Genomic DNA, 22319 nt, shown 5'->3' on the forward strand with positions numbered 1-22319 from the left:
GGAATGAAAAACACATTACCTCTTCCAACATAAATCTTATGCAACCATAACAAACGTTAAAATTAACGTAATTCAGGGTTACACAAAATGGTACAAACAATCTTTTTCTTTCCCTTCTTACCACCAACAAATGGAACAGGAAAATCGGGTACATAGTCTATCATGAGGATGATAGTTTTTAATTATCCATCCTGTAATTAAAACTGTAATTTATATCCAATGAAACAATTATTTTAGTATGGTACTACACAATGACTGACAGAAAAAGTACGGTACTAACATTTCCACAATGGTATATCAGTAAATTAGATCTGTATTTTGTCTTTTTTCCCATAAGGACCAGTGAATGATAAACCACAAATCCAAACACATTATCATTTGCACCTACCGTACAATATTCTGGGAATAATTTCATTGAAGAAATGAAATTACCAAATTTTACTTCTGATACTTCCAAATTACGCACTTTCTTCAATCAAATTTCATCTTGCCTATAGAGAAATAAAAAATAGAAGGTCTATCTCTTTTCTCCCCCACATTTTGCTATTCTTCATGAGGTGCCCTGCAGACACATTTTCAGAATGGAAATTTCTCACTAGTATCTACACAACACTGACGAAACTGTTCTACAACCACTGGAACTTAAAGGTGAACAATGTTCTTATTATAACAAACATTCTTTATCACAAATGTTGACACAAACTTGACTTTTTTCAATGTGTTTCATCTGATTAATTCTTCTATGCTGCTTCACATTGCACTGTAATACTGTTGTGTACTACTAGTTATTTCACATCAAAATGGACATCACATACTCTGTCTTGAAAGCAAGTATAAGGCAACTGACTCATATGATTACACAAAAAAGCAGCCGTAGCCAAAGTACTGAAAGTGTGGATGGTGTATGCCATAAAACACACAATAAAATGTTACAGCTATCGAATGGGATTGCTTCATAACATCTGGGCATTAAACAAAACATGAATGGTATACAATGAATGCAAAATAAAATGTTGCAAACTTAACTGGAGTAAAACACTGAGTGAGAAGGCCAAGGGGAGGATAACATCTATAAAAAATATGTTTGAGGTAATGTCTATTTAATAAGGATCTTTCAGGGAAGGGAATGGCTGTTCAGAAAAAAAGTGTACATGAGCAACAAGTCACTCCAATTACAAGGCACCAACACTTTCAACATTACACGTTTCATCCACAAAACACCAAATGTTTGTTCACTGCAGCAAGTCCATCTCACTTCTACAAACATATACTTTTCATAGACTGTCAATCCTTTAATGCACAATCCCACTGCCTGTACACTTTCAATTTTCCTCTAATCACTTTTCATACTGGCTCTGCCAGCCTATGTCAGCCTCCATCATTTTAGAATGGGCCATTTGAACTGTTCTTTCGCTGACTGGAAGACCTGTAAGAAGTGATACAAAGCACAGTTTAACAAGTGGAAATATGTCTTCAGATTTATAGCTCAAAATTATAGACAACCGTGTATGCAATTCTTATACATGAACAATGAATAAATCTCCATCAGAGCTAATTATGTGTCAATAACCAGCCAGAAATGGCAAGAGAAATTCAAAGCGACTGACGGTACTGAACCTACAAGTTGGCAGTGACACCACTTTGTCTGACACTTACACTGCCTCATAAAGAAAAAAGGTAATTTATAACTTAATTGAAAATTCAGATTTACCTGAGAGACAGTCTGATCACCAAGAGGAATGTCATCCACTCTCAAAGCAACTCTTGAAACAAGGGCAGATGGATCTGCTTCCATAATAATCCTGTACAGATTGAAACAATATACATAAATAAATCAGTCATTAAATATGTCAACATTTAAATGAAGCTGCTCTTAAAATAATAGCATGAAAACTTCCATCTGACTGTTGTATTAACATAAAAAAATGTTAAATTACTGCATTGGCCCAAATATAAGCTGCATATTTAATCTCGAGTGGGGGAAGAGAGCACCTCAGCAGGAAAAAATCTGTCACATCATCCATTTTCAAATACAGTTCACAATTTAGTCACTCTTAATCACATTCTTTTATGTAGCAATGCCAATAAGTTACACAGAAATACCAGTCTTCCAATTATTCTTCACTGATGTCACTTAACTTCATGCTAGTGGTATTTGTTTCATTGTTATCAGCATTTCTGTCACTTTTTGTCCTGACTACCTTCCATGGCACTGGATATGACACTCATTGACCCTTCTGATAGTAGAATGTGATGAAGAGAGAAACCACTCACACACAAGGCTAACTGAGGGCTCTTTAAACTTGCCATATGGAGTGAGTGCATAATTTCACAGCCAACTGGAGTCCTGTTTATGGGGACTATCTTCGAATGGTATGTTTATGACATCAAGCAGCTGTAGTTTTGAAGTCATACCTCCAGGTACAATGGGTAGGTATGTCTTCCAGAGTAAGAGTGCCAGTGCCATATTTGGATTGTCTCTCTTGGGACGTTGAGAAGTTTCTTAGTAAAATCTTCTAGCAGTCTCTCTGTTGGTGACATACTTCTCCACACAAAGAGGCCACTTCTACACACAAACCTAGAGCACCAGACAATACTCCTAGAGGGTTCTGTTGGTAGTATTTTAAGGTCTCTACAATTTCCAAGGCCCTTAACTGGATTATGTCAAGAAATATGTACATGGATTTCCTCCTATCTTGAGAAAGAATTCCCGAACTTTGGCCCTCTGTTACATTTAACTGATGAAACAGCAGTTTGCTACTTATTTTCCAACACAATTTAACACTGCACATTACATTAATCCAAACCATAATACTGCTAGCTGTTCTACAAACACACTTTTCACACAACAAAGGAATGAGTTTCAATTTTGCATGTTAACTGTGCCAAATTCTGAAGTTTGTTGATTATTTTTTCTGACTTTAGCAATCTTTGGTGAATTTTACTCTTTAGCTAGAGAAAAATTGTACATCTTCTGTCATGTAAAATAATGGAACTGCGAGTAAGATTATAGTCATTTTTGGCACTAGTGTTAACAGTTGCATTATAATAAAAATAAATGAAAGGTAAGAGTGCTGATGATGATTCTTTGAAGCAAGAAACAGATTCAAAATGGATACTAGATATAAGTTTCAACAAGAAGTTCTAGAAAGTAAACAAAGCATACACTGTTGGAAAAATTTCTTCAGTGCTGTTTGTGGGTATTTTCACTAAAGAGACACATGATTAACAAATTTTTAAGTAAGAAAGTTTTTATACTCTACACTCGGAATGCTGAAATGTTCTACAAGCACTGCAACTGCTACTTCTTCCTTTAATAAGAATAAGCACAAAGGATTTGAATCTTGTTCCTCCCAAATGTGTGTCCTAAATATAACCACTATCACCACACTCAACCTGCTTTAAAAATATGATATAGAATAAGTGTGAAAAACTATGTGCCTCTAATTTTAGGACATCCGCTGCAGCATGTTTCAGATGATGATTGGTCATAATGACACAGCACAAATTTATACAACCAGTGCCCTTCAGCAAACAGACATGAATCTGTACAATGTATAACACAATAAATACAGGTGTGACATTATGCATTTATTCAATAGACTTTTAAAAAAGCTTAGAATTTTGCATTCTAAGGAGGCTGTTGGTGAAGTTTGGGCCCATGGAGCGATTGTGATGATAATGAGAAGGCATTTTGAAGCAGCAGTTAATCTCATTTGCATACCACTTTGAACAACCATGTCAGCATTCACAGGGAACTGCTTCATACAACATATTAACTTCAGTGCATATTATAAATCTGCTGAGGAGGAGGAGGAGGAGGAGGAGGAGAGATTTCTTTGTTTGTCTAAAATCAGTTCAAAATTTTCATCATCTATACATCGAATTATTGAAAGTCCAAAACCCTTTGAACAAGGATAACTTATTTCAAATCACAGTTTAAGTACAAAAGCTAGTTACATGCAAAGTGTAAGAATTTTATCAATTAAAACGGTGAACAACATTAACAGCTCTTCACTGTTCTTATTTCACGACCTCTCTAATATTCAACACAGGCAGGCGAAATTTCCACAAAATTATGTCCCAGAAGCTCACTTAATCAATGGAAACTCTCTCTCTGACTAGGTTTTCCCCAAGGCAAGAATGAAATATGATTGGAAAAACTGGCAGAAGAGAGAGTATTGCAATGGCCTCATTATATATAAGGATCATCACTAAACAGAATAATTAAAATTACAGCTACTGAACACTGCTAACTTAGGAAAGTTTTCTGTATAGTTCCTTTCAAATATAAGTTACTGAGCCTGATGATATCTTCTGATCTCATATTCTACCCAACTGATCACCGTTTGATATTTGGGTGCAGGTACTAAAGAGACATTATTTGTTTTTAATGTTTAACATTGTGATCTTTACAGCACTGTATTAGCAAGGTATACTGCCCTTCCCCAGGGGAATCAACAATACGCAACTCAGGAAGTGAGAATTATATTCTTCACACTAGATTTATGGGGAAAGCTGAACAAAGTGTGCCATCCTACACTATTGGTCAGAGACTAGCGGCAGCCGGACTAGAGAATTACCATCTCAAGCTTAGGCTGCCATTAACACAAGATAAACAGCTGCATTTAGAGTGGTGTAACCAGGAAGCATGGACTGTTGATGAATACTATCACATTGTGTTCACCGATGTATCGCAGTTCTATAGTACCCCAGATCACCATCATCAACAAGTATGGCTGGGACCTGGGGAGAGGTCCTATCCTTCCAAATTTTTGAAGAGGCACAATGGTGTTACTCCTTCAGTAATGGAGTGGGAAGCCATCGGGTATGACTTCAGGTCATGGCTAGTAGTGATTTTGGGAACTCTGATGCAGCAAGGGTATGTCACAGACATCCTGTGTCCTCATGCATTACTTTATTACTTGTTTCCCCTTGTGGTACAGTGCCTACTGCCATTACCAGGGAACTGGAGACATGTAGCAAGTGATCTTTAAGCAGACCATGTGCCAGCACATAATATCAATTTTCAAGTTGTGTGTGACTAGTGTCTGACATTTCTGAAACAAGTAGTGTATGGTTCCTTTCTTACTATGTTGAAAGCTTGGAATATTTTTGCCATTTTTAAGAGTAAAAACAAATTCCTCAAGTTTTCAGAGGTATAAAAGAATACCCTAGTTTCAAATTACAGGAGTGGGGAGGAGGAAAGGGGGAAGATTAGTTACCTTCACACATTAAAAAATCACCATTTATGATGCTTTACCAATAAAGCAAAACACATGTGGCATTTTCTTTATTTGCAATACACTTAAAACGATACTTCCCCATTTTATGCTACCATGCAATCATTCCATTATTTTTGAATCTTCAGCTAATTCACATCCTAAGCTGAAAGTGCAGACAGAACACTACTTACAGAATGCATGGTAGCAATTATTAGCTGCATGTCTACACAAACAGGAAAGCTTATTTGTTTTCTTGGTTTCATACATTTAAAACCTAGACAAAGCTGATATCAATAAACTCAGAGCTTTTATTGCCACAATTAGACAGATTCTCACTGTGTGAAAAATTCATTTATATGTACTCCTCTCCACAAACTGCACTACATCTTGAGTGGAGTACAATTTATTTTTAATTCCAGGACAGCTTTAGTTCCTCTTTCTCGACTAAACTGATTGTGAAGATCAATATCACTCAGCACAAATTTATAAATTTACACTATCATTCTATCTCACTCTTCCTGATAATACAAGGGAAAAATTACACAAACTTTTGCTCAAACTCATTTGTTTGAGACTGAAATTTTAAAATCAACTCAAATAAATGAGATCAGTGGACATAACTGGTATCAACTAGCTGAATTATGCAAGAGTGATTTGACTGCACCATCTTTGCTACTAAAATGGTGAAAAATCTAAATCCCTTCACACTCGGGATCTGAAATACCAGCTGATGCTTTGACCTAAACTGCAAATATACTGAGTGTGTGATGAAATAAAATTAATGGCTTGTACTTTGTGATTACAATTATTATTTATGAAGGAGAATATTCCAGAGGGATCATGTCAAAATGTGCTCCAGAAGTTATGCAGCACCACCAGCAGCAGCAGCAGTACTAGTAATTGCTGTTGTTGCTGGTGTTGGTATTGCTGTCGTCCTTGGTGCAAGGACTTGATTCTGTTCATGCTAGTCTGTCTAGCACAAACCCCTTTAGCTCTGCATAATTACTGCACTCTACATCCAGCTGAACCTGCTTACTGTAGTCTAAAAAAATGTCAATTGATGTATTAGCAGTTCAACATAAAGCAACATTTACTGCTTCAGATGGAAGGGCTTAAAAAGCTCACACAATTATTACCCATCAGTGATCTCTATATTACTTCCAGGTAGAACTCTGGTCACTGAGGACAGAACTTCAGCACACCTGCAGATTCCTGTCTGCAACGTCTGCCATTTTATACGTAGTTAGGTAAAAAAAATTACATTGTTATGTGTGTGATCCAGGATTATTTACTTATTTCTGTTTCTGAACCTTGTGTCAACATGCAATGTAATAAGCCGAGGTAAAGCAGAATAAAAAGTTATTTTCTTTTCGTGTCCTCGTGACACTTCATGGCAGCCATTTGTAGTTAGGCAGCAATCTATATGCATGCACAGAAAATCTGTTCATTATTGTTTAAAAAACTATACATAGAGTAAACTACAAAAATTTGAAGTAAAACAGTCAACAACTTTTCAAGATTTTTGCTAACATTTTTCTCCATTACATATGACAAATATTTTAAAAATATATAGCCTATGCTCATCCAAAAGTTTATTAGAATATCATTTAAAAATATGAAATAAATCAGGCAACAAATTTGAGATTTTTTACTAACAACATTCCCCCCCCCCCATATATATATATATATATATATATATATATATATATATATATATATATATATATTTAAAAAGAAAGATGATGAGACTTACCAAACAAAAGCGCTGGCAGGTCGATAGACACACAGACAAACACAAACATACACACAAAATCTAGCTTTCGCAACCAATGGTTGCCTCGTCAGGAAAGAGGGAAGGAGAGGGAAAGACAAAAGGATTTGGGTTTTAAGGGAGAGGGTAAGGAGTCATTCCAATCCCGGGAGCGGAAAGACTTACCTTAGGGGGAAAAAAGGAGGGAAAAAAGGACAGGTATACACTCGCACACACACACATATCCATCCTCATATACACAGACACAAGCAGAAAAATGTCTGCTTGTGTCTGTGTATATGAGGATGGATATGTGTGTGTGTGCGAGTGTATACCTGTCCTTTTTTCCCTCCTTTTTTCCCCCTAAGGTAAGTCTTTCCGCTCCCGGGATTGGAATGACTCCTTACCCTCTCCCTTAAAACCCAAATCCTTTTGTCTTTCCCTCTCCTTCCCTCTTTCCTGACGAGGCAACCATTGGTTGCGAAAGCTAGATTTTGTGTGTATGTTTGTGTTTGTCTGTGTGTCTATCGACCTGCCAGCGCTTTTGTTTGGTAAGTCCAATCATCTTTCTTTTTAAATATATTTTTCCCACGTGGAACGTTTCCCTCTATTATATATATATATATATATGGGTGTGATCCAGGATTATTTACTTATTTCTGTTTCTGAACCTTGTTATATATATAAGGTAAGTCTTTCCGCTCCCGGGACTGGAATGACTCCTTACCCTCTCCCTTAAAACCCACATCCTTTCGTCTTTCCCTCTCCTTCCCTCTTTCCTGATGAGGCAACAGTTTGTTGCGAAAGCTTGAATTTTGTGTGTATGTTTGTGTGTCTGTCGACCTGCCAGCACTTTCATTTGGTAAGTCACATCATCTTTGCTTTTATATATATATATATATATATATATATATATATATATATATATATATATATATAATAGAGGGAACCATTCCACGTGGGAAAAATTAATTAAAAAGAAAGATGATGAGACTTACCAAACAAAAGCGCTGGCAGGTCGATAGACACACAAACAAACACAAACATACACACAAAAATCTAGCTTTCGCAACCAACGGTTGCCTCGTCAGGAAAGAGGGAAGGAGAGGGAAGACAAAAGGATATGGGTTTTAAGGGAGAGGGTAAGGAGTCATTCCAATCCCGGGAGCGGAAAGACTTACCTTAGGGGGAAAAAAGGACAGGTATACACTCGCACACACACACATATCCATCCGCATATACACAGACACAAGCAGACATTTGTAAAGGCAAAGAGTTTGGGCAGAGATGTCAGTCGGGACGGAAGTACAGAGGCAAAGATGATGTTGAAAGACAGGTGAGGTATGAGCGGCGGCAGATTGAAATTAGAAATTAGCGGAGATTGAGGCCTGGCGGATAGCGAGAAGAGAGGATATGCTGAAGGGCAAGTTCCCATCTCCGGAGTTCAGACAGGTTGGTGTTAGTGGGAAGTATCCAGATAACCCGGACGGTGTAACACTGTGCCAAGATGTGCTGGCCGTGCACCAAGGCATGTTTAGCCACAGGGTGATCCTCATTGCCAACATTGCCCCCATATATGGGGGGGGGGGGGGGGGGGGGGGAATATACTGTCCAAATGTTTATTAGAGTATCACACAATAATTTCAAGTAAATCCGTTAAGAACTTTTTGATTTTTCTGCTAACTTTTCACCATTGTGTACCATATTTACATTTATATATCACATAAATTAAAGAAATATGTATCTTATGTCCATCTGAATTTATATTACAGCATCATGTAAACATCTGAATTAAATTGGTCAAGAACTTTTGAGATTTTTGCTTACCTATGTTTCCTCTTTACATATCAAATTTATATTTAAAAAAATATACAGCCTATGTCTGTCCAAATGTTTACTAGCACATCATGTAAAATTTTCAAATACACATATATGAGGTCTGTTAGAAAAGTATCTAATTATTTTTGCGAACATATGATGGATCTGAATCTAGCACACATGCATGAACCAACCTTCAACTTTCATTCGCTTGAGTGAATTTTTTCCTGCATGCCAACAGTGTCAGTTGTGGCAAGCAGCTTACAGCTTTCGGTGATGGTGCTATGGGTATCACACAAGAGTGTCGGGAAAATTTGTGAAGAAAGTGCTGATGGCTGAGCAGAAAAAACTTTGTGCTGACGTATCACAGGACATGCTGGACTCGACAAACAGTGACTCTCACTTCGTCAACACCATACTCACTGGTGACAAGTCCCGGGCGTATGAGTATGACGTGGAAATCAAATCCCAGTCATCACAATGGAAGCATTCCTTGTCACCAAGACCAAAGAAGGCCTGCCAAGTGCACAGCAACGTCCAAGTCATGCTGACTGCTTTCTTTGACTCCTGCAGTTTGGTATACCATGTGTACACACCACAGAGCCAACCTGCAGTTTGGTACACCATGCTTACACACCACAGAGCCAACCACCGAAGAATACTACAGGGATGTTTTGTCATTTACATGATGCTGTATGGTGCAAGACAACACACTTGCGGTCAACAGGAACCTGGCACCTCCATCACAACAATGCTCCAGCACATTCCTCACACTTTGTTCGACTTTTCTGATGAAAAAATCAGATTCCTGTGCTTCAACAGGCTCCTTACGCTCCTGATACAGCCCCCTGAAACTTCTAGCTGTTCCCCAAACTCAAGAGGCCATTGGAAGGAACACAATGTCAGACAAGAGAACATTATGACAACAATGAAAGCTGAGCAAAACTCCATTCTGAAACAGGTTTTTTTGGCATGCTTCCAACGATGGCGGCACCACTGGTAGAAACGTGTGGAGTGCTAAGGGAATTATTTTGAGGGTGATTAGGTGTCCAATGCTACAGGTTAAGTCAGTAATTGGTACACATGGAAAGACAACACTGATTTTAATCTGACGATGGCACATGCCATGTGGGGGATCATGAATGTACTGAGAATGGTTTGGTTTCAACATCATCCACCAACAGGTAGTGTAGTGGCATAGCTATGAGAGTGCCATCTGTATCTACCCTTTAATAAGGAATGCTCACAGCCAGAAGGCTCAGTGTGGTGCGGACGTGTGAAGCAAGCAGGCAACCATGCCAGAGACACACTCATGTTACCTACGGCCAACTGACGGTTTGAAAGAGGTCAAATTATGGCCTTCTATGCGGCAGAATGGTCCTTTCAGTCAATTGTCACACAAATTGGATATGCTGCATCAGTTGTGCAATGATGCTGGTATCAGTGATCACATGAACATTCTCATACCTGTAGACAAGGTTCTGGGATGTCCAAGCAGCACAGATGCCTTTCAGGGTCATCTTATTGCAAGGGCAGCAATGGCAGATCGCACAACTACCACAGCACAGCTAACTGGGCTTGCGAGCCCAGATATGTCAATACGAGGAGGAGGAGACTAGTGTTTAACATCTCACTGACAACGAGGCCATTAGAGACTGAGCACAAGTTTGGATTAGGGAAGAATGGCGAAGGAAATCGGCCATGCTCTTTTGAAGGAACCATTCTAGTGTTAGCCCAAACAATTCAGGGAAATCACTGAAAACCTAAATCAGGATGTTCGGATGTGCACCATCATCCTCCAGAATGCGAATCCAGTGTCCTAACCACTGTGCCACCACGTTTGGTACACGTGAACACAAACTGTTGCATACCAGATATTAGCAGTAGGACTACAGGCACGCACACCTCTAGCCAATCTTCAGCTCACGCCACAGCATCGATGTGCTTGGCTTGACTGGTGCCCTCAGACAATGACTTGGAACGTGGACTGGCACGCTGTGGTCCTTAGTGGTGAAAGCAGATTCCACCCGCACAAAAGTGATGGTCATTTGTGTGTACGATGTAGACCTGGTAAGTGCTCTCTCGTAGAGTGCATTTGTCCAAGACACAATGTCTCCACCTCAGGCCTTATGGTCTGGGGTGCGATAAGCTACAACTCTCATTCACCTTTAGTGTTTCTGGAGGGGAAGCTAACCAGCACTCGCCATGTGCAGAATGTTGTTAAACCTGGTCTTGCAACAAGAAGGTGATGTGTTGCTCCTACATGATAACATTTGCCCACACACTGCCCATGAAACTCAAGGTGCTCTGCAAGACATGCAGCAACTTCCCTGGCCAGCACTATCTCCAGACTTGTCTCCAATTGAGCATGTGTGGGATATGAAAGGATGAGAGTTGACTTGTGCGACTCGTCAACCAACAACTCTTACGGAACTCTGTTAAAAGGTCAAGCAGGTGTGCCACAATGTATCCCAGGATAGTATTCACCATCTGTATGAGCGACTGGATGCCCAAGTCAGTACCTGCATTGCCGCCTGCAGAGGCTACACCCTGTATTAATGTGGGTGTTTCAGCATGGGTCAATACCCGGTACCACAGAACCACAGGTGCTATTGATCTGTAAATGTAATAATTTCATGTACTCGATACATACTGCTGCAACACTAAATCTCTAGTGAATCTGAAACCTCTAAAAGGGTGCACTAATTTTTTTCTGGCAGTGTATGTAGCCTATGTCAGCTTGAGTGTTTATTACAATATTGTGCAAAAATTTGAACAAAATCGATGAAGAACTTTTTGAGCATTTTGCTAACACTTCCCTCGTGTGTTTTATATGTATATATACATTTGTGTACCACATATTTTAAAGCAATATGTAGCCCATGTCTATCAGAAAATGTATTAGAGTATCGTGTAAAAAATTTGAAATAAATCAGTCCTGATTTTCCATTGTTTGAAATAAATAAGTCTAGAACATTTGAGATTTTTGGTAAGAATGTTAAACTACAAATTGTCTTTATACAGTAGTACAGAAGTATCGATAGGTCAACATACCAACATTTGAATTTTGGTTTTTGTATTCTACCCCCCACCCCCGTTAAAAAGCTGTAACGAGCATTCAAAGTTCTTAAGTAACATGATGAATCGTGCAATTTGACTCCCACATGCTATTCTTTTATTTGTTCTACCCAACGCACAATGCATCACACAGCATGTCTTTAAATTCAAACCATCAACGTATGAATCTCAGGACACAATAAAATCTCATGAGATTCGCATGTTTGATATGCACTGTGAGAAAACATTGCAAATTCTGAGTAGTATTACTTTTTTCTCTTCTCAAATCACTGTAATACGGGAACACTACACACATCTGTGCTAGTTCATGTGTTTTATTCTAAAGTAAAAGGTATAACTGTGCATCACCCTTTTATTATGTTATGCTGAGTATTTATTATTCGTATGTTATTTTTGTGATTAAAGAACCATTCATGTATGAAATACAATAAATAAATAAATAATAAATCACTGTTATGTTTTATTTTTGGGCATCAATATCTTAATTTTCTTGTAAATCTTTGGGATAACTTGACTGAATGTGACAAGTATAATGAACTGCTATACAAGATGGACAGAAAGAGCGATACATTTATAGAGAATCAAACATTGTTGGTGCATGCGAGTTTGCCTGAACGCAGAGATAGTAGCGGGTCTGTGCCATGTCAGAATATAAAGTATGCCATATATTGCAGAAAACACAACTTTCATATACTGTATGGACTGTATTGCATGAAGAATGTATTAGAATGATTCAAATGGTGCGAGCTCTTTGAAATGCTACGGGCTATACCGACAACATATACACAAGAAAGTTGGGATTACTGCTTCACTAAGCTGAATTCGCTGGTACGAATTGAACAGCATGAGTTTTATAATTTTTATTTGCAAGATGATATGTGATCCCTCAGGTTTTCTTGGTGTGATAAATTAGTGGTGTGCTTCCCAGGTATATTGCCAAGTTGTTGTAGGCACATTTTAAATGGATTAAGACAGTGAAAGCACTTATAGCAATATTTTCATGCAAACAAAACCGTGAATGTTGACAGCCAGACCGCAAGTTGGTGGAGGTCACCCATCTGGCAAAGACAGACAAACTTCATATTCATATTTTGCTAGTTGATGTGATTCCACACACTTTCTAATCTGTGAACTTGATAATAAGAATTTTGTCATAGCAAAAATATTTGTTGTGGCTTAAATACCGACATTAATTAACTACAAGACTAGTTTCTTCTGACCGGCCTATTCATCAGAGTTGATGGACGAACGCTACTGCCATTAAACGGATTATACACAAATCAAGAGGATGTAATGTTAATGAACCTGCTACAACTTCAGAATCACCACTGATCTGTTGTTGACTCAGAACGGCATTATCCATCAGGCACAGACAACACTACAGTTTCGCATCACCATAAAGCCTTCCCTCTGCAAAGACTCTGAAAGCAGTTCAAATAATTTATATGGTAATTTTATTTTCACCGACTTCATCAAATGTTCCTCAATAAATTTATTTCCGCTGTAACTCAAGTACCTATGTTCTAATTTTCCCAATACAACTGTTTGCTGACTTTACCTTCCTTTGTGTCAAAGGACGTGTTTCAACGTGTGTGTTCTGTGATGTTAAGGAAATCTGCATAGTTATATGTTTTATTTTGTGAAATGTGAGCGAGCTGCAGTGTCCACCATTATGGTTCTGACTCCAACCAGCTGGAATAAAGTAGGTTACTTCCCACTGGTGTAAGGTCTAAAGAAAGAGAAAAGTTTGAAATCTGACAGTTGTATGATGATGTGAACTTATGTTTATGTCCTGGAACTCTTCACACTGCAACATTCCCAAAGTTGAGAGTGAGCTTGTTTCCTTTTTAGTTCTCTTTGGGCAATGTGACATGCTTGTCTTACTTAATGAAGATATTCACAGGATTTTCGTAAATTGGGGGTTTTGTTTACCAACTGCAAATGTGACTTTTACAGAACTTTGATATCGAAATGGGTTTTCCAGCTCTCAAGTGATTAAATGTTACTTCACTTAGCAAATTCACAATCGAAATTGGACAGTTTACTTCACATACAGTTTCCTAGTGACAGTATCATATTAGGAGTGCCATGTCACGGAAACTAAAAATTACACTATTTCCTTACATAAGACTATTGAGTAACAACACTTTGAAGTTTAATCTCAACAGAGCTAATTTTGTAACAACTGCCAGATGTTTTGTACAGTACTCTGGAACTGGGATTCCACTGAAACTTAAAATTATTCCATTCCAAGTGAAAGATGTACTCACATTATATTTTTGAGAAAACTGAAAAGCTAGTTCACTGTACCTATAAGGTACAGTTATACACTGGTGTGTGTATTTAAGGTAAGTATGAGAATGAAAAAAACAAAAATGTAATTAAAGAAATAAAAACAACTTCTGTGGAGCCAGGTGCAAGTAAGGTTTCTACAAACTTGTTGCACCTGCTAAACATTATATACTGTATCAAAATATAATGCACAAGATTAGAATGTTATTTTTCTGGAATCAGATGTGCCAATGGCTTTATTAATCAGCAATACACAGAAACTCAACTTTAAGTGAAATTAACTACACTCATCTTTTTCAACACATTTAATATTTTACCCATGTTATCTGAAAATTTAAGAATGCAACTAAGATAGTAGAACAGATAAAAACCACTCCGAATAAGGTCACAGTATATATCAGAACGACGCTTTACAACAACATAACTTATGTTGCATTATCTTTTCTTACATACATGCAGTTTTTTCTTAATGGAACAGGCACAATCAGTTTACTAATGTTTATATAAATGATTTGAGGATTAATAATACTTATGTATGTCACATTTTGGTTACTGCCTTGACCAAATGACAAATGCAATAATCGCTGTAGCCAAAACGTGCCACATGGAATTTTTCAGCAGTGATCTTTATCACAATTTTTATTTTACGAGCAAAATGGTCACAGAATAGTACACATTATTTCTTTCCTGAATTAATAACTAGCCCAATCATTCACGTAAGAGTTGTATAAGTCAATTATAGCAATGCTGGCTCTGAAACGTTCAGTCATTTTGTTATATTACACATTTCACATTAAACCGAGTATTTTGAACTACAGCAAAAGCTGTACTAATAGTCTGAATTGTACTTATAGTTAGCAGTTGTGGGACTGAAGTCTTTAAACACTATCTTCAATCATCCACACAATGCCACACTTTCCAGATATCTACAGATACAAATGTAACAGCTGTTCATCATATAACTGCATGAAATGTTAAATAGAGAATATTAGATTTATTTAACTTCTCAAAAAATTAAAAAATAGTAATGAAAACCATTACTGCAGATCAACCTGAGTAGCAGCCCAATAACGACCCAAGTTTCCTCACATTCTCTTCACAAGCCCATGTAAGAGACGGAAGTTCATTAGACAAAAGTGCAGAGGCTACAATTAATATCTCTGCCAATAAATTGTGATAGGGGGCATGGTATAAGAGCAGATAATTAATATCTGTTTCCTACATTAGATTACCCATTTACTAATCTTAGAAAGATCTAGTGTATAAATACTGGTACAATGTGATTTATCCAGTATTTGCATTTATGAGGAAAAAAAATTCTGTGTTGACTGCTTCTGTATCACATATTTCAAAAATTTAATTATGACACATACAGAAGAATCTTTCATAGACACATTAAAACTATTAGTAACTCGTCTGAACTACTTCCTGGCACAGCAAGAGGACAGAAGCAGTTTTATTTGACTGCATCATATCAATCTTACCTTCATTATCATTCACTACTTAACTGCATGTTATTAGTAAAATTTCTGGCTCTGCATAAGCAAATGCACATCACAGGGAAGTCAATTATTTGGACTCCGTATTTTCAAACTAATGAATTGTGTCAACAATCATCTTCAATGACATTCCTCAATAGCAATGAACATTGCTCTGTCCCAATAATAACTCATTCACTCTATAATCATCCCTGCAGCTATGAAACTAAATAAGAGTTATATTTTTTTTGCCACAACTGAGCCTTTACACTAGCCCACATTTTGATAGATGAAACACAAATCAGAAGGGCTAAACTTTACAAGGAGCTTTCCACATGTAGCACCTATTCGCAGTTTAGAGTTGATGTAGGTGACGTGTTTTCATATGAATTTGGATACAGCCAACGGGAGAATATTTTGTGGTAGCCATTAATGGATGTTAACTAGATACATCTTTATGCTACTATAAACAAATTACTGATGATGCGTGGAGAGCCCTTCACTTTTTCCTTTGGCCATATATAGGCTCTTACTGATGTATACACACAGTATATTACAACAATATATGAACAAATATTATTAATGTTTTTGACTCAAAGGCAGCAGCAAGAATGTGGCGATAGGCTGATCTGTAGTGTAGCCTGAGGTCTGATTGTAGTGTAACTGGAGGTCTAGGTTAGGATGGAAGACAACAGTTTGGGTTATGAGTTAGTGAAGCCCAGGTAAATGAAATTTCAATCTATCTTGGGTTGAAAAACTTATCTGTAGTGTAGCCCATAGTCTAGGTTAAGCTGGAGGGTGACAAATTCATTTTAGATTGTTTTCTGTTTACTTCAACAAAGTGTCCAACAGGATTTTAGAAATGCCATGATCTGCCTGCACTCATTATTAAATTTATTTATTTACGGTAGAGCTGTCCACACAAAGTGAGTAACTTGAATGAGTGTTTCCAGTATCACAAGTCCATATATTAAATGAAGTAATTTGTATCAGTTCATCACTGAAACCAAGAAACTGTGTTTCAGATGAATTTACTAATCTTACAAGGGGAGGCCACAACATTGTGATCACAAGTTTATTTAAAGCTTTTTAGACCTTTAGTGGGTCATTAAATCAACATAATGTGCAAGAGAAGTTTTATGCATCTATTATGTAACTAATGTATCTGTGCAAGGGGGGGCTGGTCGTAATGAGTCATGGTGGTCAAGCAGTTAGCATTTGCTATTTGCAAGTGGTTTCTGAGTGACACAATCGTTCGAATCCCTGCTACCACTTCCATTTTTAATCTATATTTTTTTCCATCACTGGTCACATTATTTAATTTATATGACATTTGAGAGGTAATATAACAAAAAAATTACCATTTCTATTTGCATGAAGTTTCAATTTATGTTTTCCATGTGTCTATGACAAATACCATCCTACAACATGTGATGTTGAGAGCACACCCGACAAGTAATTGTACATTACTCTTGTGGTCTGGCACACTGTGACTTATCATATTACTGATTGTGAATAACGTCATTCATATCATTATTTATCAAGGTTTGACTTGGGCTTTCTGAGCCCATCCATCGTCCTCAAAAAATGAATTACAAATAGCAAATAGTCAAATATTATGAAATTCACAACAACTTCATGAAAATGCATGTGTGTTTTCATTATATTACCTCTCATGTGCCAAAAATTAAATAAGTAAGTGGTAGGTGGGATTAGAACCGTTGCGTCAGCCACAAACCACATGCAAACCATGAACGCTAACTGGTTGACCACCACAACTTCTTACGAAAAGCCCCTTCGCATCAGTTATATAACAGGTGAGTAAAACTTCTCTTGCAATTTTCTTGGAATTGCCAGAGTATTGCACCTTACAAGTTGCAAATTATGTTGCAGTAATGGCCTACTGAAGGTGTACAAAGTTTGAAGTAAATCCGTGATCCCAACATTGTGGCATCCCCTCGTTAGCATAAAAAGCCCAAAAAACTACATACATCGGTAATGAAAACCCCAACATGTGACAAAGACAGAAAATTAAAACTTGAGGTTAATTTAGTTAGTGTGTGTTATGCATATTTTCACCTGCAAACATAAGACTTTTCTATGAAAATTAAGTTTCACCTCATTCTTGCATCTGATATATCAACATTGTTATGTTACAAATTAATATATTATTTCGTCCACTACCTAAATGAAATTATCTTGCTATGTCATTAGCTATACAAATCAGCTGTTTAATTCTTATGATTTCTTACAACTGACATTACCAAAATAGCCTGTCAGGTAAGAGCGTGGATGGCCCACTCAAACGTTTTACTTTACCAAGAGCAAGAGTGTAAATTCAATATTAGCAAACTTTTCAATTCCGAACGATTCTTTGCCTGCTTGCTGCATGTAATTGCAGTACCATTTTATTAATTAACTTACATGTGAATGCAGAATTTACATTGCAGTTGTGTGTGTTAAATACTGACAACACAATCAGCACCGAGATATAATACAATCTTTATCATATTTACGTATATATTGGAGTATAGTCCTATTCATTCCTCCTTTCATGCTAGGCACAGTGCAGCAGTACTATGGGCTAAACAAGGATGGAAAATTTATTATGAGCACTTTTCAGAAGCTGTTGTCACAGTTGCCGGAGGGAAATCATATGGCATGGGTTGTGAAGTTGACATTTCTGATTTGCATGGTATGCTGTGTAGCACGTTTTGTCACTGACAAGTCAAAACATTCCTTTGGCCACAGTTTGGTGGCAGCCATTCATATGAATAACAGCTGGTTGGTGGTCATGCCTATATAAAACACTGCAGCAGATATGATAAATGATGTCGCAGCTGTTACTAGTGGCCAGAATGATTGTAATGGCAGAATTCTTTTCACTCACCACCAGCATCTGGATTCTCGTCTATTGGTGATCTAGCTTTATTCTGTTACTTGCTGGTGGCTCAGTATGTACGTACCAGACTACAACTCAAAAAATCTAGCATTTGATCCCCACTGGATCCACATACTTTTTCCTCCTGGATTCAATCCCTAGTACAACTTTTGATTTTTTCTGTCACTGTGTGATTGATTCTTTCACTTCTTGTAATGATCATTTAATGTACAAAATGCCCAGCTGCACTCTGAAACAGAGTCTATGTTACACTGTAGGTCTCTTCGGGCTGGCTATTTCAGTTTAAAGGTAAGAGGAAAGCCAGGGCATATCTACTCCAACAGGATCATGTCGAGTACAGCACTGAGTTGTGGGCAGCTTTATCTTTTTTTTATCCTGCCTTCCCAAGCTTCCTCCCCTCTAACCTAATGCACAACAGCCAACTACTTCAGCTGTACCTGGTGAGAGCTTTCTCCTAGTGCAACATTCCTATATTTCTCCCCTGCTGTCCATTCTTTTGGTCATCACTCTGACATCCGCCCTGCTTACTCTATGCAAGGCAACCACTTCCTGTACAGCTCTTTATGTTGCTTGCTAAGTGAAACTTTCACTCTGCAGTTGAGTGCACACCATTTCTGAAACTTCCCTATAAAACTGTGTGCTGGATGGGGACTTGACCCTGAATTTTATGGATAATGCTCATACTGACTGATCTATCCAGGCAACTTAAACTTTTTACTTAGTCTTCTCAGTACCATCATCACATGAAAAAAAGAGTATTGTTACCAAAATTTTGATCAGTTCTTGCTTATAATGCTTAAATTCTTCAAAAAGATTTTGATTTGTTTGTAGATGTTCCACATGACAAGATTATTCATAAAAGTTTATTTTTCTTCACATCATCTACTTTTCAATCATCAATGAAGTAACAATCACCCCCCTAGACGACTAATATTTTTGTGCAGAAAAAGGTCACAAATTATGATTCTATGTACTGATTAATCACTCTGTACCTAGATATCTATCATTGATTCTAACTTTTCTTCATATGACTTTTTCCTATGTGATATTCAAATTAAGCATAAGAATGGTTCACTATGGATTAATTCCACTCCCTATGCCAGATGACTTTTGAACAAAAAATAATTGCATTAAAATACAATATTTCCAGTTTTATTTCATATTCAATTCATAAGTAGAATTCTTGGAGTCTTGTCTCCATTTCAAGTTTTTTTTATTGCTCCTATTCAAGATTGTGTCAATGTTCATACCTCATCAAATTGACCATGTTGTAGCTTCCCATAATAATCGATTCTTTTCTCTGATATAGCTATTTCAACGACTAACTTTCGTCAGGTCCTCCTTCAAGCACATTTTTCTCATCCTCTGTGTTTTCAGACCACATAGATATTCTCATCTTCCAGCTTCTATCTGTCACAGTTGCTAATATTTCTTTTAGCACATTGTTTTCCACCTATGGCTTAGTTGTCAGCTACCTTTCCCCCTTTAACTATTCTGTTGCATCTCCCACAAGCAGCACAAGGCTTTCTTCCGTCATTTAACTATTCTACAAATAATTTCGAAGTTTTGTGTGTGTGTGTGTGTGTGTGTGTGTGTGTGTGTGTGTGTGTGTGTGTGTGAGAGAGAGAGAGAGAGAGAGAGAGAGAGAGAGAGAGAGAGAGAGAGAGGGGGGGGGGTGTCTTATCTTAATAAATTAATTAGGAAGACAAATATATTCTTGGCAGCACAATTTCGCCCTTTCTACACCAAATTATGATTACATAAGTAAAAGTGAGAGTCATTTTTTGTCCTAACACTGTGTTTGTTAATTCACCTACTGGACTTTTCTTTCCGAATTCTGAATGATTGCTAGTGATAAACTTTTTAATGGAGGAAATGTACTGAGAAGTTTTTAGCATGCAGCGTTGCTTAAATAGTTGTTTGTGGGACGTTTTGCGAGTATGCCAGGTGTATTCATGTTTTGAAGGAATCCCCGTCACCTGTCAATTGCTCCCCAAGCAAATATCAGATGGCAGATATTAGAACCAACAAAATTAAGCAGTTACAACAAAGTTGAGTTTATGTTTTGTGATAGGGGCAACTGCTTGTTATGGGCCAAATTTCAAGAACGGAATGTTTTTTACTATAAGCACTGCAGATCCAATACGCCACTGGATGTCATACCCTACTGTTTCATAAAGGTATCGAAACTTCGTATTATTCTGAACACACCATCACAATATTTCCAGACAAAGCGCCCCAACACCATGCAGGGGAAATAAAACTATGCTAGACCTCAAACACCATCTTTAAAAGTCAAAACGGAACATTACTGGAACTGGAAACAACGTTAAAGACAAATATTTCTAATAATATTTACCCTCCATCACAAATTTCATCCAGAGCCAGCATTACTATATCCAAGTTTTCCAGGACGACTCGTTTTTCCACATTTTTTCTAAGGATCTGACTGACAGCGTCATACAGGCAATTCAGTACACTCACAAGAATTAACTGAAATGATTCAAGAAATCAAGAATCAGTGTATATGATAAAAAAAGCATAAGGTTAGTACACTGAAATACAAAAGTATTTGTAATTGTAATCAAATATATAAGGAAACTCAGAAAATGCATTTAAGTATGCTACCAAAACAGAATTTTACTCAATTCATGTTTTTCGGTGTCTTATGGTTTTAGGTTACACAAAATAAAGAATGCATTAACAGTCAGACAACTAGCTCAGTTTTGGAGAGGTCAATTAAGGAATAAACTGCAGCCCTGTTGAAGCCAATTTGCTGTATCTCTCACCCTGTTGCAACTAAAATATTTGTAAAATCAAGTTGGCCATAGAGAGTCAGCAACACTGTAGCTCATCTGTCAGCAGAAGGCTCACAAACTGCAATGTTTTTATGAAATGAAACAGCTGATGGTGCACACCAATACATCAGACACAAAGGAACTCCTATAGTGTTGCAGCAAGCAAATATCTTTCTCAATCTGCAGACCACATAATTTTAAGCCATTCACAAACAATAACACACAAAACTGACAATTTTTTTGCTTCTGTACTATTATTTGGAATGTGTTTTTGACGGACTGATATGTAGTGTAGCTCAAGGCATGGGTCAGACTGGAAGGTGAGTTTGGTTGCAAGTTGTCGAAGCCAATGAATGTGATTTTATGATAACAACTATATTCTTGTTATGATAGGTATTTTACACATATTTGATTTTTGTAAGTTGTTTTTGTCTGCCAATTTCACAGTATGATGCATCAACGAACTGGTGGTATCAGCAGGTTCGGTATCTCCGCAAACTATACGTACAAACGTACCCTATTTACATTGTTCCAACATAAATGGACTTGGACTCTATATAACTTTCTCAAAGAAAGTCCTACAGATACACCGATCATGGAAATTCAATGCCTGTGGCATTGGCAGACAAGATGTGAACACGGACTGAAGCTTTTCTAGTTTCAATTCACTGTGTGCTTTTTCAGACTATGCACTGGCCACAACAAGCGAGAAAAACCTGTCTGCAGCAACCTCTTCTCCATTCAAAAATAAAGTAATGATTGAGTAAAATCACACAAAATGTGAAACACAATATCTGTAAGCGAGAAATGATTCAATTCTTTTATATTTCAAGTTGTAATATACTTTTATTTCTTAATGTTTTCATTCCATTTGTATGGTCTTACTTCATGATTTTTTTTATTACACTCTGTATGTTAATTCACCACTTTTAACTGTGCATAATCTTGCCAATGGCTGTACGCTCAATCTACTTTGAT

At 37.3% G+C, this 22319-nt stretch overlaps 1 protein-coding gene across 1 annotated transcript in view; it reads right to left on the reverse strand.

Annotated features, from left to right (window-relative positions):
• Positions 1–1083: 1083 nt before the first annotated feature.
• LOC126183849 (coatomer subunit zeta-1) overlaps positions 1084–22319 on the reverse strand; it is a 28174-nt gene continuing 6938 nt past the window's right edge. Inside the window, exons 3-5 of the mRNA XM_049926136.1 lie at positions 20903–21036; positions 1712–1802; positions 1084–1426 (exon numbers count right to left, since the gene is read on the reverse strand). Of these exons, the coding sequence (XP_049782093.1) occupies positions 1379–1426; positions 1712–1802; positions 20903–21036 (273 nt within the window). The 3' untranslated portion in view covers positions 1084–1378. The remainder of the gene's footprint in view (positions 1427–1711; positions 1803–20902; positions 21037–22319) is intronic.

The sequence above is a fragment of the Schistocerca cancellata genome, chromosome 4 (assembly GCF_023864275.1).
Source record: "Schistocerca cancellata isolate TAMUIC-IGC-003103 chromosome 4, iqSchCanc2.1, whole genome shotgun sequence".
Taxonomy (NCBI): Eukaryota; Metazoa; Arthropoda; class Insecta; order Orthoptera; family Acrididae; genus Schistocerca; species Schistocerca cancellata.